Source organism: Sinocyclocheilus anshuiensis, unplaced genomic scaffold (genome assembly GCF_001515605.1).
Source record: "Sinocyclocheilus anshuiensis isolate Anshui unplaced genomic scaffold, SAMN03320099.WGS_v1.1 scaffold1146, whole genome shotgun sequence".
NCBI classification, from domain to species: domain Eukaryota; kingdom Metazoa; phylum Chordata; class Actinopteri; order Cypriniformes; family Cyprinidae; genus Sinocyclocheilus; species Sinocyclocheilus anshuiensis.
The window spans coordinates 147,119-166,970 of NW_015539920.1; the positions used below are offsets into that span (position 1 = coordinate 147,119).

Consider the following 19,852-nt stretch of genomic DNA (forward strand, 5'->3'; position numbering starts at 1 on the left):
TAAATAAATACAATTATTGACCTATTTTCATTTTAGAAAAAAACAAATATATAATTACATAACTATACAATCATTGTATCAAGAATGTCAGAATGTCACTGATAAATATATACATTCTACTGACTAGTTGTGCTTCTCACTTTTGTTAAAACTCAAAACTGGTCAGAGATCCGGCCTGGCAGGTCATGCACATGCTCCAACATAACACTGAATAAAGCAGTAGCTCGAATCCATTTCAGGCCATTTGCCAATCCTTGTTCTTTTCCCCATAATTTCTCTTCTATCCTGTCAAATACTGAGGCAAAATCCCATACAAATAAAATGTAACGACTTTATCATTCAGAAGTGGACAAGATTGAGCTTACAAAAGACAGTAAGAGAGAGAGAATGAGAAAGGTCAGTGAGTGCGTGTATATACTGTATGTGAGTGTATTTCTAGGGTTCCATGGGACCAATGATTTATCTCCTTTCCAGAGGGCTTCCTCCACATATACATACAATGAAGAATCGTTTAATATCATCTACCCAGCTGACCGATTAGTCTCGCACACACCAAGATGTGGCCATAAGATATGCCTCAAAATCTGCATGGCTCCATCTCACCGCAGCTGGCGTGTATGTGTGTGTAACGTAACATGCTGCTGATAAGAAGGTTGGTCTTTATGGTGTGGGCGCTGACTCCAGCACTGCAGATATACAACGCTGACACATTCAATCAGGGATTTTATTTCTTTCTCCTTTATCACAGACTAGAGATCCGTTCTTCTTCCACCTCTCTGCCTGCACCTCACCCTCCCTCCCTCTTATCAGAAACCAACATTCTCTGTGGGCCACGGATGCATCCTGACATCCGTCTGCTTTCAACTTAATCACCAACCCCTAGAACCTGCAGAATCCGGATCCCAGGATAACTCGAACGCAGGTCAGAGGACCCAGACAGACAATGACATTTAGAATCAGGCGGATGAGGACGACTGCATGTGAGTGTGTGTTTGTTTGATTGATTCACTCACACATGCTCACTTGTCCACCAGATGAGATGTTAAAAACCAGACAGATGTTTGTAGTCTGGATGTTAAGGATGAGCGGTGTGATGGGATACACCACACTATGGCAGAACTGTGTCAACCAGTAGATATTTTGCTATACTGTTAGTGGGAAGAGCAGAAATATATATACAGAAATATAGAGGTACATTATACCGCTGACAGCTTTGCATTTTTTGGCAACTTTTTGATTTCAAATGTAGCTCTTACAGTCTGAATTTAAAGTTTTAAAAGGTACAGTATAAAAATATTAATATTATTCTATGTTTCATATGTAATAAAATATTTTTTATATTATTAAATTATTTAGCTACATAATGCAACTGTTTTTGCACTGCTGTCAGACTAATAGATTTCTTATGAATACTCCAAAAGATCAAACAAAAATAAAAATCTTGAACTAAAATGGAAATACATAGTAAAAACACTGAAACTAATATGCTGATTTGCTGCTCAAGAAAAATTCTTCTTATTATCAATGTTGAAAACAATTGTGCTGCTTAATATTTTTATGATCTTTTTTATTTCTTTCAGGATTCTTTGAAGAATAGATGCTTCAAAGGAACAGCATTTATTTGAAAATAAATCTTTTGTAAACATCATACAATTTTTTAAAGTCACGTTTGATCAATTTAATTCATCCTTGCTGAATAAACATATTAATTTAAGACAAACAAAAACAAATCTTACTGACCCCAAATATTTGAATGGTAGTGTATATATTGTTATCATAAAATAAAATGACATGATTTAAGATTTCGATCATTTTGTTTTTTTATTTATTTATTTAGTAATTTATCAGACGCTTTTATCCAAAGCGACTTACAAATGAGGACAACAGAAGCAGATCATACCACCCACCCCTACTAGCTGTGTGTGTTCAATTATTTTCATCCTCTTTTATTAGATTTTACTGATGCTGGACACACAGTCAAACAGCTAGAGACGCAACAGAAAAGCTTAACACAAGAAAGCACCATTTTTCCACTAATTACATCTCACAGTTCCAAATGCTGCCTAACCATACTCTTAATTGCTGAAGTGCCACGCTTAAGCGTATCAAAAGAACCTTTTCAAACATACTAGCCAATCCCAGACTGGTGGCCTTTTAACAAACCAGCAACGACATCTGTTTCACCCTTCCCTCATTTGCATACTTTTTAAAGGTTACAAGTGAACGAAACAGCACTTTTTGTCGCTAAGATTCAAAGTACATACACACTTTCACATTGTTATTAGTGCAGAACATTAGCAGAAACAAACACACACACATTCACACCTTTTATGCTTAATTACTGCCCCCATGTTCAACAAGCTTGTTGCCCTCGGATTTATAATACACACATCTCTCCACCTGAGAAGAGATACAGGGGGCTAATTAACATTTTCCTGGATGACTGTGTGCCCCAGGTGTGGCTTGTCACATAGCGCCCGTACACAAGCTACGACCAGAGATTTCACCACTTTGGCAAATTTATTCAAAGCAGGGCTTGCCTCAGTCTGACATAGTTTTCACAATGATTTATGAACCTGCTCATTGACCCAGTTTATCCCGAGAAGGGAAAGAGAAAGACCATGAGAGAGAGGCAGAAAGTGAGAGTGGGAGAGAGACATAGAGACACAGAGAAAGAATAATAGCAACAAAAGAACAAAATATCTTTCCCATGCAGAAGCAAGGAGTGCTACAGGGTGCAGCCTAGACCGAAATGTATCCATCATATATACATCATAGAGAGACAGAGTATGTAAAAGCTTGTCTGAGAGAGATAAAAAAGCCAAATAAAGTTACATTTAAGATAAAAAAAAAATCCAAATTCACTTCCTATCCTTTCCATATAGTATGTAAGATTAAAATTTGAATGTCCCCACAGTACATAAATCATGTATAAACACATGGTAAACAGTGTTCTCTAGTTTAGCATGCTGCAAAGTTTGTTAGTGTATGCTAAGTTGGCTAATATTTCCCACAACCCCTTATGCTCTTATTCAACTTAGGGTGCTTTCACACCTGTAGATCGATTGCTTTGTTCCGAAACAGGGATTCAAATTATTACAATGTTGCTTTTTATTGTTGGAGCGGTTCGCTTTCACGTGGCAAAGTTTCTAAACGGACCAAATTTGTTAATACATGTCATGTGCGAGTAAACTGTTCTCTCATTGGTCAAAGTTCCACGGTTTATTTTCCGGGCCACTGAGCTGTCACGCATGTCATCCGTCAGGATGGAACGATAACAGCTTTGCGGGCTTATTGTTGTTGTTGTTTTTTTGTTTTTGTTTTTTTTTGTAGCTGTCGTTATAATAATTTATCATTTTGAGCAGGAGTCCAGGATTGCTCGGGAAAACATTTTTAAAATGCACCTACAAAGAAGCAACAGGCCAGGTGTGAAAGCACCCTTAGTCAGTTTTAGAAAACAAATGAATTATTTAATGCCGAAACCGCTGCAGCATTTCTTAAATATATCTTTGTTAGCCTAAATGCTAAAAAATTACACCCAGCTTAACATGCAGAGACAATTATTAGAATCCCATTCATACAGGAAGTTGATTTCTCTGAAACGTAAACACTGTAATGCCAAAAAAGGCCTTATATGTACTTAATATATTTCAAGCATGTACGCATCACCAATGAATTATGTGCCTTTAGGCTACAGTAGATGTATGTGAATTGGGATTCAGCCAGTCGATCCCTGTGGCCTGTCAGCACCTTTTATACTCTCTTCTTCTTCTGCTCTAATTAAGACCTTATAAATGACAGGAAAGGGATTAATTTATGTTGAGGTAAGTGGAAAGACATGTTTGGTACTTTTAAAAGAAGAAATTCACCATTTGAAGAGGTGTAAGCATGGAAGCGCTAAACCCCACAGAAGTATGAAACAAAGAATTGTGTTGAGACAAATAAGCACTTTGCATCATCATAGTGACACAATTAACCCTTTCACACCTCCACTCCACAGCTCTCAAGGACACAAACATATGTAACGAGATCTGTGTATTTTCTTTGTGGCATTACTAATGGTCAATTGTTAAAGACTAGCGTTTGAGATAATCCTGCTTCAGCGGACACCTCCTTGCAATCTGCCTCGTTATTATTAATGCAGCGAGCTCCATTCACAGGCCTCTCTCTGCTTCCTGCAGCCCAGCTTGAGGTCTCTCTGATTGGGCAGCTCCAGTGGTCCACAGCGAACGCCTGCCTGCAATCTGTTTCAACAGAGCCATTCACTCAGCTTGCGGGGGTGCGGACTGACCCCATATAAGAAGGAGAGAGAGAGACAGAACCATATATCGCAACAGGAGACGACTTGTGACACGAAGATGAAAAAGTACTGGGCTTGTAACCATGGTCGGAACCCCTAAAATGAACGTCACAAAACAGTCTGGAACATTCGCCACATTTTTCAGTTTGTCACTGAAGGCCAGCTGTTTGTTTTGGAGGTGAACGTTTTATACGTATGTGAGTCTGGGAGTATTTCATATAGATCAGATATACACAGCTGGCTATAAAATCAACATTTACTTCTTGAGAAAACAGCACCGCTTCAGAATATTTCTACGATGTGACAGATGAAACATATTTTGCTTGGAGCGATACATGAGCTGTATCGGTTTAGATTGGCTTCACTTCTGTGATCACTCACCAGTAAAGAGAAGTTTCATGAGTGGAAATCGGGTAACGTAACACAGCTGAGGGGTCTTGTTTAAGTACAGTTCTTTCCTGCTGTAGGTTTAGTATCCTCTGTCCCACTAACCTTGCGACCCTTCACTTCTCACCTGAAAGTCATAAAACATCCTACAGCTCACTTAAACTCGTTTAGTCAACTCGGGCTGTGTCTAAAACCTGAAAAATGCTGCCTTTGCAGGCTGTATATGGAGGTAGGAAGCATTCCAATATCTGGTTGAAAGAACAAAAAAAGTGTGTGATGCACTTATTTATTTGAATCAACATTTGACTACAAAATGTTTGCTTGGTTATGTCTGAATATTGTTTCGGATCATTAGATGACGTTATAGTGTCTTAGAAACCGGTTTGTTTCCTTACAAGTTACCTTCATTCACAAAACAGTGCCCTTTTAGATTAGGTTTCAGACAAAGCATCTGACTTAGCGCCATGCTGGAAACGTAGAGAGCTAACGAGAACAGATAGGGGGAAGTGAAAGAGAGATACAAGAGCTAGCAGAGGAGATAAAAAGGAATAATCGGGGACTTCATCAATTTTTCATGAATTTTCATTTAGGCATGGAGACCCCTCTTAGTGCAATCGATAGATCAAGCTGCTGTCACACAGTTAGCACCTGGGGGCCGCCACCACCACTTGGGAAGAGCTGAGAGGATCAGAGAAAACACACACACCCTGCCAGCTACACGAGTGAAAACACACACAACACACACACACTTACTGCCTTTATACCCTTCAATATATACCCTATAACCCAAAACGCAGTTGTGTATCATCAATTACAGTTTAAAGATAGAAAATGTATTCAAAAATATTACTGAAAAGCTTCCCGCAATTGCTAGCTTGAAAGTACCCTTTGCAAAAACTAAATGCAAACATCATCTCTGCATTTCTATCCTTTAACCCAAATCACCGTACTGTATCATCAATTACAGGTTAAAAATAGAAAATGCAGCAGCATTCAAAATTTACTGTCTCTCAAAACCTTCCCACAATCCCTTCATCTAGAGTTACTCTTTCCAACATCTAAACACACACACACCCTCTCATTACTGCATAGGGTCTTGGCGGCAGCACACAGAGCCAATTTAGTTATCCATTCATTCAATATTTATCATCATATCCCTATTTCATGATGGATCGCTCCTATTTTCATAACAATGCATAAGAGAGGACGCAGTATTGATCAGCTCGGGGTTGAAACAGACTTCAAGATAGCAGCTCACTTAGACTTCAGGTCTAGACTACAAACTCAGCGGAGCAAGACCAATACTCCTTAATCTCTAATGACTTTTGCTTTGGCATATCTGCTAAGCTAGCGTTGCTAGCTTTTATGCCACATTAAAAGAAATAAAGGCTTAAAACCAACTATAGATGCCGAAATGTATTCACTAATCACAAAGATCACAAACTCCCAAGACAATAGGCACAAGGTCTGCCTAGCAAAGAGTTTATTGGCCACAACAGTCCATTAACCAGCAATGATTTAGCAAAAAGGCCTATCATTAAAATAGCATACTCATTGGCTGGTAGAAAAGCAAATGAGGACAAGTTAGCTGTCACTCATAATGGTCTTTGATTAGCTTGGGGTTTTGATCCCATGGGATGTGCTCTCTCTGAAAATGCAAGTCAACCCAACAGAGACCCATCTTCAAAGCAGAAACCATCTATAGGTTGTCAATAAGCCCCCTTCCCAGATTCTGCCTTCCTGTGTAGAGTGTCTACACCCTCCTTCCATACATAGCATTCTCTTTCAACTGAGTCTATCGCTCTGCACTTCCTTGGCATGCCCTATCATTTCCATTTCTCAGACAGAAGGGAAAACTACAAGCCTGGCAGATTGTCCTGAAACAGACTGATATTTCTAAGATTTGCTAAAACATATGTAGAGCTAATTAAAGTAAGAAGCCAACTGCAAAATAGTTCCCACTGATAGTTTTAGAACTAGGGAAATCAGGCCTTTTCCAAAATCCATCAGATGCAATACTAAATCACAATTCTATGAAGCAAAAGTTGTGGTATTCTAAAAGCAGAATTGTGTAACTGTACACTTAGGAACATTAAGGTATAGTCTGGTCCACGGGGTTTATGGAAAAAACAAGTTCTCCAACCCTGCTTGTTACTGTGTCTCAAGATAATTAAATATTAAATAGTTAAAGAAATCACATACTTACATGCTACTTCCAGTGAGGCATTTCGACTGACTGCTTCCCCCAAGTAATTGCGTGCCACACAAACGTACTCCCCCTCATCAGGTTTGCTTCGACGGCCATGTACGATACGCAGGAAGAAGAGCGAGCCGCTGGGAAGGAGCATGCGGTGGGATCGAGGGTCATCTTTATCGGTTTCAACTCGTTCTCCATCTTTGTACCACTCCACAGTAGGGGTGGGCCGCCCCTCTGCCTTGCAGTTTAGGGTGGCTGGCTCGCCCTTGGATACAATTAGATCGGAGGGGTGTTCTACGATCCGAGGTGGAGAATCTTCCTGCCGTAGACGGGATCCTGGGGAAACAGAGAAAAAGGAAGACTTGTCAGGTCCAACCTTGGTTGATATGATATCATGATATATTCAACATGATATAGCTTCCACAAGACTGCAACAAACCAATTATTTGGTCTTAGCCAGGGGTGTCCAATCCTGTTCCTGGTGGGCCAATGTCAAACAGATTTTAGCTCATTTTTATGCCAAAATACACCTGTCTGGAAGCTTCTAGTCTTTCTGGAAACCTTGATAAGGTTTAAATTTGTTTAACTGGTGTTGGAGCCAAACTCTTCAGGACAGTGGCCCTTCAGAAGCAGGACTGGATACCCCTGGTCTTGGCAATCACAATCTAACATTTTGAAACTCCAAAGAACCTTTAAGCCAGAAAAAGTAAGGTTTGAGTTGGGAAAATCTTAATAAATACTCCCTTAAAACAATCCTTTATCTCTACTGCCAGTTGTTCACTGAGCATACAAAAGCAATGTTTCTGAGCCAAGAAAAGCCATGTCAAAACACAACCCAGCTCTCTGATCCAGCACACTAATTTAGGGTGCCGCATAGTGAGCTGGCAAGCCATTGGGGACTTGCCCTCTGTGACAGAGAGGTTCAGGAGTTTAGACTCACACTGTGTTAAAATGCTAATCCCTTGAACGTTCCCCTGCATGGCCCTGCATTTGGTATGGATAAAGCTAGCAGCCCACGCTAGGAGTCTGGCCCTTATGATAATAGATTGTGGAAAGAGCAGTGTGAGCCTTAACCTTAGAGATAAGAAGCCAGAGGCCACCCTGCATTTACATCACTAAGGCACGGGCCAAAGAGGGACAAAAGCAGCCGCTGATCCCCCCAAAACCCGGCCAAAAAGAGATGCTAAGCCCGAGCCGCTACCGCTGCCATCAGATGAATGCTGTAAGCTTTATACGCTTCAATAGCACATGGCTAGCTTGGAAACACCCTTGAGATTGTAAATGCTGATTTTTTACTTCTTTTAGGGATTTGAATCGCTTAACACTAGGAGTAACTGCAAAGGGGAAGGGGATATGGTTTTAGCATATGATTGTTCAGTATAAGAAGTGTGTCAGGCATCTTTGTGGGGACCAAAAAACATACACTGTGGGCCTCATAATGACCAAGTTTCATAGAGAGAAATAAAAAAAAAAAGAGCATAACGCAAGATTATCAACAAGACCAAGAAGTTACATATTCAAATTAAATGCAATATGTTTGTTAGCTTTTTCTAGGCACTGCTAGTGGCTAAACCTCCCGAGAGAGTAGCATGCTAGCACACAGCTCTGTGCAGCTTTGTTTGTTTAGCACTGCTAAAACAGCTGCTCGCTAGTCGTTTGTTCAACATAAACCACTGCAGAGCGCAGACTGGACCTCCTACGCTATGAGAGCCCCAGTGGCAACAGCTAGCTTGAGCTGAAGGTGGCCGTGTCCTCTCTCGGGACGGCAGGTGTGCAGTGCTGATACAAGAGTTCACTGCGGTGCTAAACTCTTTCGGTTGCTGATGTCTGGAACTGCAGTAAAAAATAACATTTATTTAGGGTGTTTAGGTTCACTGCTAAATGCGAGATCCACGCTGCCTATTCTTACCTGTTGGACCAGGACACAACATAGCAGATAAGCAAGCTTGTTTGTTAGTATGCAAATATGTTTTGCTGAGTCTAGCATGTGTTAGTGTGCTCTAAAAGTTCATTCTCTCCTGCAGTGCAGTACGGACTCCATTAAAGGGAGCGAGGACTCCCACTTCACCTAATTTGTGCTAATTCCTGCCATTTCCCGCTCATTGATTAGTGATCATTCCAGCTGTGTGCTATCTAAGTGGGTTCACACACAGGACCCAGTGCAGACTTGGGGGTCACACAAGGGACTAGCTACTGACAGGGCGAGATCTTATCCTGTACCCTCTCCAGGTTTCATGTTTAAGCTGTGCTACATACTATGAAACCGAGCTCTGCTGAAGTTTGCAGATACACTGATTTTGCTCTCTCACTGCCTCTCGCATTTCTCCTTCTCCTTCCCTATTGACAGTCTGCATCCCTCAAAAACTGAGGTGTCAAACTCATTTAAGGTCAGGGCATTTACTACGACCTGATGCAACCTTGGTGTATCCATGCAGAGAATATGCCCTTCTGGATCTAAAGAAGTCCAGAATCAGTTTATACACATACTAATTTTTTATGAATTAACACAAATGTTTATAACATTTTGTTTCTCATTTATGTTTATGTCCTTCTTTCAGCAATCCGAAACAAGATCGTTTGATGTCGCAAGTGACTAAATGAACAAACCACTAATTAACATTATGACATTGATAAATGGGGTGGGTCGAGATAAGGGGATGATGGTGGGACCATGTCCGCCAAGAACGCACATATACACACATATTAACTGCTATCTCACTGGAGCATCTGTTTAGCTTCTAATCGACAGCCACTGGCAGAGACTTTTACATGACTGAGGTGAATATGCTTGCACTTGCCATGCGATTCGATTTTTATTAGTCTAATTTCTTTTAATCCAATTTGTATTCCAATCTGCAACCTCTAATCGTCTGAACCTTGAGGCGCCATCTGCTTGCTGTATTTTTTTCTTTCGTCTTTTTATCCATGGACAAATTTTGCTCAGCAGATGCTTCTAAAATTGTGCTTTTCCCTGTTAAGTGAGGAACAGAAGGAAATATGAAAACAGATAGAGGATAAACCAATAAAAGGGAATATTATTCTCTTCATAGCATAAATGTAGCCCATTGTTTTTTGACTAGGTACTGGGGAGTAACTAACTAAAAGTAGTGATTCTAGTAACTTAACTAGTATCGTGCAAGAAAAATATTACTTTAATTTTACTATGCTACATATTTTGAAAGCCCAACACTATTTTTTTTACCTCTACATACAACATATACAACAGTCAAACCTTGCTGTTTTCCACTCTTGAAATTGTAAAACCTGTTTTTACAGTGACCACTATAACAGGGTCAATCATACAGGCAGACAAACCGCAACATCCCCCCCACCCACCCCCCCACACTCCATTACCCCTAACACACTTGTGGATGTAGCACATTAAAAGTATTTTTTTTTCTATATTTTCTCCCATCAGCAGACTAAGCCACTGGCAAAGTCAATTTATTTCCTTCCACCTCTCTGTCTCTTTGTTTTTCTCTCTCTCTTTCTCTTCCTGCTGCCCTCTCTTAATGCGATCATTGCTTGTTGTACAATCAAGTGCTCTTGGCCGCCTGGGAGAGTGCTCTTTACTATGTCTCTGAGCGCACACCATTCAAAGAACAATTTCCTCTTCCCTTGGACCCCCCAGCCAGCCCACACACACACAAGGGCATATATGCATATGCACGCACATTTGGACTGGGGAACACACACATGATGCGTGGAAAACCGTGTGAGAAACCGTGGACATTCCAATCGAGTTTGATTCATGCATTCATAATCATTCTTGAAATGACATGTAACACACTGATGCAATTTATATACATACATTTTCCAGAAAGTATATTTTAGCGGGGGAAAAAAATGGAAATAGCATCATCTACCTCCATCTCATCTAAGTTTTCTAAAGCCTGTCTCCTCCTCCTCGCCATATGCAGCCTACAGAATCAGTCGAGGAGGAGGATGTGTTTTCTATGGATGAGAAAGCCTAGAGGGGGTGAACTGTCATGTTAGTCATTGTTTACAGGCTGGTTAAGAACAATAGCTCACTTGCAGAACCTCCCTCTCGTCTCCTGCATGGGGAGAGGTCTAATTTCATCCTTGTTCATATCATGCCACCACTTAATGGATGGTGAAGGACAGAAATAGTAGTTTGAACTGTTTTTCTTTCTGAGCCTACTGCTGAGCCATCTACAGTACATTTCCATAAAGTTATCTTCATCTTCTCTGTTCTCCTCGCTGCAGGAGTCATGGCACCCACAAACAGGACTTCTTTAATCTTAAACTGTTTCTCTGAGACACCAATAAGAACAAACGAAGACTACCACAACTCTCCTAAGCAAAGACCTAAGTAATCTCACACATCAACTCAAGAGTTTCAGAAAATATCTCAAACTGTGTTCTGATCAGTTACCAAATTATCTAAGCTTCACTACATAAATATATCTATATTTTTATTTTACCCTAAGGGTATTTAGGAGAAAATCTGAGTCGATGTTGATACTTCAAAAAAAACCTGAGAACCATGAAAGAGCAATAAACCTCTAAGCATTCAAATTTTCTTCTGGGCACAAATGACCATGTATGCCACCTACGCCACTCTTCTATTAACTCTGCCATGCAATTATGCATGAGCAAATCAGAAGTCTGTGATTTTCTTCGTAATTATTTTTATTGGTTCTCCTGAGATTTACCAGCCATTCACCATCCAAATCAATAGCCAGAGCTACTACCCACCCACTGCAGCAAGGCCAGAAAGCCCCCAGAGGACGCATCACTTATTGTGTGTGTGGAGCTGTGATCAGAGGTTACCACGGGCAACGTCCCAAAGGTGCTCTAATTACACTGTTCCATTGGCAATAAATAAAAGGCGAGGAAAAGAGGTCACCGTTTGGCGAATGGTTATCTCAGGATTTTGATGCGGATTAACGTTAATTGAATTAGTATGCGCCTGAAGGAACGTCACAGTAGAAAATCATTTATGGTTCGATGAGCATACATACAAGAAAATAATTTCCTTGTTTTTGTATTTATGATATTTTAAGTAGCAGAAACGAAAGTTGGGATTGAAAGAATGGGGTCAGAACAAAATGGTAGTGACTGGTTTCCTATCTATCTATCTATCTATCTATCTATCTATCCGTCCATTCATCCGTCTATCTATATATCTGTCATTCCACCCATCCATCCATCCATCGTCTACCGTCTATCTGTCTATCCTTCTATCCATCCATCCATCTATCTATATATCTGTCGTTCCACCCATCCATCTATCCATCCATCCATCCATCGTCTACCGTCTATCTGTCTATCCTTCTATCCATCCATCCATCTATCTATATATCTGTCGTTCCACCCATCCATCTATCCATCCATCCATCCATCGTCTACCGTCTATCTGTCTATCCTTCTATCCATCCATCCATCCAATTTCAAGACTTCCAATTTCAACTTTTAAAATTTTCTAACATGACTTATCTTGACAAACTTGGCATTTCTATATAAAAAGTTACATTCATTTCTTTGAACTCCAATGTATTTTAATTCAATTTCCTTACATTTAAATCCAAATTACAGTTCTGCTTCCTGTTTGCTACCTCAACACAACCCTGTTTCAAACCACATCCCTGTTCTCAGTCTTGTCAAATCTTACAGGAAACAAAGTGAATTTGTTCAGAAAACTTAGCAAACACACAAACAAACATGGAAAACTGAAATGCTGGAAGGGTTTGAGTTTTATGGAAGCCTTTAACCCTGATAGGTTACACTTCAGTTCCAGGCACTGGAAGTTCTCTATCTGTGAGAGGAATATCTTCGCTCAGGCAAGTCTGACAGCGACTCGTTCATCATGTCATCAGTGGAAAATATAAAAATGTCTGTGGGGAAACAGGGATGATGTTACTGGATGCTTTCAGACATACACACACACAGCTCTGAATATGCACGGCACAACCTCGCACGGAAAGGCACGCCCTTGAAGATTCATCATGTCGCCACCCTGTCACCCTACACACACACAATGCCCACTCTCCGGCGTCCCACAGAGGTAAGTTTTGAAAACTTATCTCAGATGAAACTGCATAACATATACTGTACAGTACACAAACAAACCCTGGTAAACCTGAGCTGTGCGGTATCTGACCTGTCTCCATCTGCACAGACATACAGTACACGTGGAAAGCAAACACGAGAGAGCCTGATAATTCCAGGAAGCCTATATTCCTCTTCAAAAAAGGAATGTTTCCAGATATTGCCTATCTATGTATCTCGCTCTCTCTTACACACACTCTTCCCCTGCAGTGAGTTATTGACTTTGTATCAGTGTACGCTTCCCGAGTCCGCTCCTGCGGTGAGATATAAATAGACACAACTGGAGGAATGAGAATTTAATAATCAAAGATAATGGCTTTGTACATATTTATACTCCAGCGGCTTCTACTTCCTGTCAAGTTGTCTCCTTCATTCTCAAATCTTTCCCCACACCTCTATGTTCTCCTCACAGGATACAAGTTATCTCCATCTCTGTTTGCCGCTTTCTATCAGCAGTCTTCCCTCTATTGCTCTCTCCCTTCAGAAAATGACCTGTCAGGGCCTTGAGAGAAAAAAGGGAAGGCGTGGAAGACAGAATTCCACGTTCAGAGGAGGGCAGCAACCCTCATCAACACGTTCGTCAGTGCCTCAAACCCCTCCTTTTCATCATTTCACTCCCTCCTTTCTTCTGCATTCACATCAACTCTCTCGTTTTCTCTCAGGCTGATGAATGGATGAAAGGATCTAAGGTCTGGCCCTTATGGAGGGCTGGATATAATGTTCTCTGGTACATTAGATCAACTGTTTGGCAATATATATATATATATATATATATATACAGTGCACAGCATAAATGAGTACACCCCCTCTAAAACTTAACAAATTCAGCAATTACTCTTTACTTAGAAGACATGTTAGGGTTCTTTGGAGATGTAATTTTCCAACAAGCCTGCTTGATCAATTACCAAAGAAGAATGCCAAAATTATTCAGCAAAATAAGATTTTCTTATCAGGCTCCTGAAATACTCAGGTCTTCACTTTAAGTTTTCATTTAGTGAGGAGTTCATTTTTGCTAGAAAAAGGGCAGAAGAAATAACATGCAAGTGTCTCAGAGCCAGCAAAAGCTATGAAAAGAGTGACACTTTATCTCACAGAGTATGACGCAGCCTGCAGAAGTGACATGCATGGTTGTTGTCACCACTAGAATTACCTACTGTAGCCAAAGCACAATAAACTCATTTAACCTCTTCCAGGGCCCATATTTACAAAATAGAGACTTCTGGGAATCCATACTCTGGTCTCAAGAGACCAAGTCAATCATTACCGATCCAAAAGCATCCAAAATATTCTGGTGTTGCTAGAGGAGGAGTACAGAGAGAAGTGCTTGGTACCCACAGTGACGTTCAGTGGTAGTAAAGCTTTTCTATAGGGATGAATGAGTGCTGAAGGTGTGAGGGAGTTTTAGCTTTATCAATGCTAGCATGAATTCACACACTACGGTGTGATGTAATACAAAAACCTGAAATAGAAGATGCTACCCTCCCCTCATTCCCTGCATTGTTGGGCATTTTTTCAGCTGACAATGAAGATATTCATTCGCCTGAGTTGAAAATCCTTCAGTGGACATGTATTTCACTCAATCTTAACACTCTTGAGCTGCTGTGAGAGATTCTGTAGAGACAAGCTGAGCAAAACTTCCCATTAAAGATCAGAGCATTCTAGGAGGTCGTCCTCCAGGAGTTAAACAGGACATATGTGAAAATTTGTCGTGAACTTGTACACTTAGTGCCAAGAAGGATCAGAGCAGTATACTTTAAGTTCTGGAGGAAAAAAAGTTTATATTTCTCATTCCATATATTCTGATATATATTGCAATATATGCAACATGTAAGTCAATAGCACAACTTTTCTCAATAAATCACACAATTTGAGCTATCACTGCATACTTAGTACTGAGATTTGAACAAAGCCGCAACTCAACAACTAGCCGTAGTAAACATCACTAACAATTGCTAAAGAAATGGTATGTGTGCAGAAGTTTTTTTTGTCTTTGCTTTCTGCACTGGTTAAAAGCTCTTGTTATCATGCACTTTTTGTACATATTTATTCAACATCTATTTAACATGCTAGGATTGTCTTGTAAAATAATGTGGGTCAGGTCAGCGGGGACACTTTGAAATGGGCTCCCACAGGTGTAGGTTTGTTTGACTTTGTGAAAATATTGTGGTGCTGGGTCTTTTATAACAGCATGTGTGTGCTAACATCAGAGTAATGTAGGTCTTTGTGTGAGTGCATATGCACCCACACCCTAATGAACGCACGCACACACAGGTGTTCTGCGGCATACCTCACTCATTCTTTGCGTCCTGGTGATGGCTGATTTTTGAACGGCTCTAAAGAGCAGCTTCGGCTTTGTGGAGCGACATAAAAAGTGGTACAATTGTCATACGTAATGTCTTTACCTTCCTACCTCACAATTCATGGCTCAAAGTCTACAGAGCAGAAAATAAATAAACCCTATATGCTTTTGAAGAGCATGAAAGAACAAACTCCTTTAGGTGGCCACATTAGTCACTAGAGTTGAGAGAAGGCAGTTTTATTGTGGAAGATTTATTGTGGGCGGCCGCTGCTAAACACATGGGCATGTCACTGACTTCTGCAATCTTTGCCCGCTGGTCCCAGCTGAATTGAGGTATAGACTGCAGGTACAGTATGGTGAAAGATACTCCCCTCTCGCTCCAGCTATCCGTCACATTCTTTCTCCGAGAGCCCATCCTTGTTTTAATCTGAGCGCTAAACTGAGAAAGAGTCACACATCCTCACATGCACAAACACTCCCTGACTCCAGTGTGGCTGCTTTGTGGTTTTGAGCCGTGTACGCGTCATTACCGCAGGCCTCTCTTCGAAAATGAGGCACAATTACAACAGCGATGCATCACAGCATAGCCAACTAGTGCAGAACAATTCCATTTAAACCCAGCTTTTATTACGTCTCATTCACAAAGACCCCAGATCAGACCCACCTCGCAACTGCAAGCTTAATTACAGATCACATTCAATTACGTCGAGCCTGTTCATGTCATTGGTACTATTAAACACACTACAAATTTAAGAAAACCGAAACAGCAAATCTAAGACAGCAATGAATTTAAAAGGAGATTAAAAGGATTTCATGCTACTCAAATTTTAGCATTGCTCCAAGTAATCTTACATGCATCTCTAGCAGACTTTCAGGTCAGATCTCAATAGTGTCAAAACCTGTGCTCATACACCAAAGTTTGCAATCAGAAGTCTCAATATCTGGTTTCTTTTGAAACCAAACAATTTTACCAAACAAATTTTAGGAGAATCAACAACTCATTGAACTATCTTGTCTTTGTTGTTTCTCCTAAAATTCTTTAGGAGAAGCACCTGAAATAAACTCGATACTTTAATAAAGCATAAGACAGCAATCAAATAAACCTCTGAGTTCATGAAAACCACACTGACATTTTGCTGCAAATGTATTACCTACAGTTATACTTTTCTCCTTGCCTCTTTCAGTCACGACTTGCAGACACACATACACTCTAGTCTGGGTTTTAGTTTCTCCTGACGGTGCAGAACTGAAGCTTCAGCCTGCAGACAGATACAGCGTCGTCATCAGAGCGGATCCACGAGGGACCGCTGGCAGGCAGGTGCACGTCTCCTCACCTCCACCAGGGGAGCTTGGGAGTGGGGCATCATCTTGTTCTCTGCTCTCGGTTATCAACACACTACTAAAAGCAGCAAAGTTAACCAAGGGATCAGACCCTGGATAATAGCAGAAAACTGGGACGTGGGAACATGGGGACAAGAGCATTGAACCTACAGCTTCAAGGACAACGTACTGCAGCCAAGAGTAAGCATTTCTGCTATACTGTATCTTATAAAATCGACTAGGTTTCACTTTTTGAAGAATCAAGTGAAAAGAGTTCACTCTAAGACATTAGATATGGCTCTCTAAGCATAGTAAGTCTATGCAATTTTTCTCCCGTTTTAGATTTTTCCAGGCAAAAACTGTCCAATTGGACTAGCCAAATCGCTAAAGATCTCCTAAACTAAAATAACTTCTCAGTTTTATAGACTAGATGCGTCAAGTCAGCATCAAAACAACAGGCTTGTCCCATTCCCACTAACTCTGAGCCCCAAAAACTCCTTCTCACCCAAGTCTCTATTCCTACCCTTCCCTCCCTGAGCAGCATTAATCACCCCGGTCCTGAACAGAACCAAATGACTACGGTCATTCAAGCCCAGGACAGCTTTGTAACAAACACAGCCTCTTCTGAATGCATCTCCACAGCCTTTTTTGTCTGCTTGGAGAGGGCTGCTCCTCAAACCCGGCTCCTACTTCCACCAGAACGGACGGATTACCTCTCACAGACCAGTCGGATCAGGAGAGAGGAGGGCTACGGGGCAAACGGTTCGCTGGGGTGATTCATGGGCTCTTCTAGAAAGACCTACACCCCTCTTTTCCTCCAAAAACGAAGTGCCATTCCTTCAACCGGCACCTAGCAACCGGCAGCTGGGGTGCAACAGAAATGGGGAAGAACAGCGAGATTCTGAGCTGAATTGGGCTAGACTAGCAGCCTCCATGGTAGAGATACAAGGACAAAAACAGGATACAAACAGCAAGACAAGTGCAGAAGCTGGAAAGACAATGGCAAAAGCTGTAGCCTGACTGAGCCCCTCTTCAGTCACTGTAACATCTACCAGCCTCATTCTCCTTAAAGAGTTCAAACAAAAACCCAAGCAAACACTGTTAAGTGCGAAATGGTGCTTTCGGACAAAGACGCTCTTGACACAGCTAATAAAATATGTATGTGACTGTCTCAAAGACAAATATGAACTGTTCACATCATGAAAAAAACAAACAAATACAACCTACGCCAACTTCTAGCGCAGTCTGCCTTATCTAAACACAGCGTACACTACAATTAAGTATTAATTTTATTCTATTAAGATACAAGACTTAATGGTTAGACACACCAATCAAGTCATTTGTTTCACACCATTAACAATATCTTCATTAGTGATTAATTAAAAAGCTAACAAGTGCTCACTGTCCATTACTCATCTAGTTGCATGCATTACATGATTATACATCAGCGACTACCAAACAGAGAGAAGTGACTGGATTCCAAGCTCCTTTACGGTCTTGATGTTTACAACAGAACTGAGCACTTTAGGCAGCTTAGGGAATGCAGAGAAAAGACAAGAACAGGTGTGGGGGAAAAAACATGATGTTTCAAATATTACTTAAATCATATAAGCCTCTGTGAGTTTTACTGGAAATCATAATCCTTATGTAATATTTTAAAAAGCAGAACGGGCTAAGCAAGAGGGTTTAATGAACCCAAACACTGACATCTCAGAAGATGCAACTAATAACACCAGTTCAGAAGATAGTATCCATACTGAAAGCTCTTTAGAATACAGTGCAGACTATTGTGGCTAGGTGTCACTGATTCAGTTAATTGTTTAATACTCTTGGACTGATGAAACATCTCATTCTGGATAATGTTTGCACATCCATTTCTTTGCAAAAACAATCTAAATGATCAGTTTATCATCCTTCAACCCTATGGTTCTCACTCGGGGTCCATATGAGCATCTTTGCGCCACGCCTTGCGCATCCACTGGCGCTTTTCACAGCAGGTGTCACCCCACATTCTGAGACTACCGCGACTGTGGCATCTGCTGTGGAAAACCACACTGCTTCAACGCTGGCGTTATAAATATGAACTACACCAGAAGTTTAACACATTTTATGACAAATCATACTAAACCAAGCATTCCTCCTTCCAAGTACAAATAATTCTCCACAAACATATAGCCTACGCAGCAACATAACATTCTTATTCGGACTAAAACTAAATTTACTTTGCTAAGCGATGCCAGAAAAAAATGTCCAAAATAAAACCCCGCACTCCTACTGTATAATAAATAAATATATATATATTTGCTGTAAAATTCATTGCCGTATCCACAAAACAAAATAAATGAATAAAATAATAATAATAATGAAGGAAAACTCATTAAGAGTGTATATAAAGTTAAATTATGCATTTGGCAGGGTAGGCTAATACATGAATCGCAAACTCTCAGAAACTCAAAAATTGCTTCTTCGAAGCAAAAGCTTTCTGTTAGAATGGAGCATAAAAAGTAACTCACCATCCACTTGGTATACTAATCCACAGAGTAAAAGCTGTGTTAGAGGACTCATTCTGTCATAGTCCACATCCACTCCACACCTCAGTTCTCAAACACTGGACGAGTTTCTCCTCTTTTAGTATTTGGAGTATGTAGGAACTCTCAGCAGCCGCTCAGATCCAGCTGAAATGTCAGTTGAGTATTCTCTGGGCTCATGGTGGCTTTCTGGATGAGGAATGAGATCCACGCGCACCATGAGGATTGAACTAGTGTCTGTCAGCCCGTGAGTTATACCATGCCTTGTACCAGCTTTTGATTTCCGTCCTAACGGGACTACGAAACAGCAGAAGCGAATCAGAAACAGCAGCGAGCACGCGTAAAGACAGATCCAAATCTGTCCAAAACGCGCGTGAAAATGTTGCGCGCTCCGGTTCCTTCAATAGCTTCTGAAGCACCTTACAGATCGCTTCCACGATCCTCTCCGGTGTTTAAAGTGTAAATATGTTTTGTCGTTTCATTACACTCTTAACTCCGCGTTCAGAAAGCCGCTCCAAAGTTCCGTGGCGCGCAGTTAAATCCAGCGTAAATCGGTCGGGGTGGCGCTGGCCCCGTGCGGTCGCTCTCTGAGTCTACGCCAGAGTGAATGTGATCAGTCTTGGGAAGGGCGAGAGCTCGGCAGCGCTCCTACAGCTCCATAACTGACACCGCTGTGCGTACAGCTCCCGGGCCGAGCCAACACTGACGCTCATGCTAGAGGGAGAAACAGCGAGGGGGGGGAGAGCGGG

General features: G+C 41.0%; 1 protein-coding gene across 1 annotated transcript in view; it reads right to left on the bottom strand.

Moving 5' to 3' along the window:
* The window catches only part of LOC107686519 (roundabout homolog 2-like), a 308,586-nt gene that overhangs the window by 141,261 nt on the left and 147,473 nt on the right, over positions 1–19,852 (bottom strand). Inside the window, exon 2 of the mRNA XM_016483555.1 lies at positions 6,894–7,220. Coding sequence (XP_016339041.1) covers positions 6,894–7,220 — 327 coding nt within the window. The remainder of the gene's footprint in view (positions 1–6,893; positions 7,221–19,852) is intronic.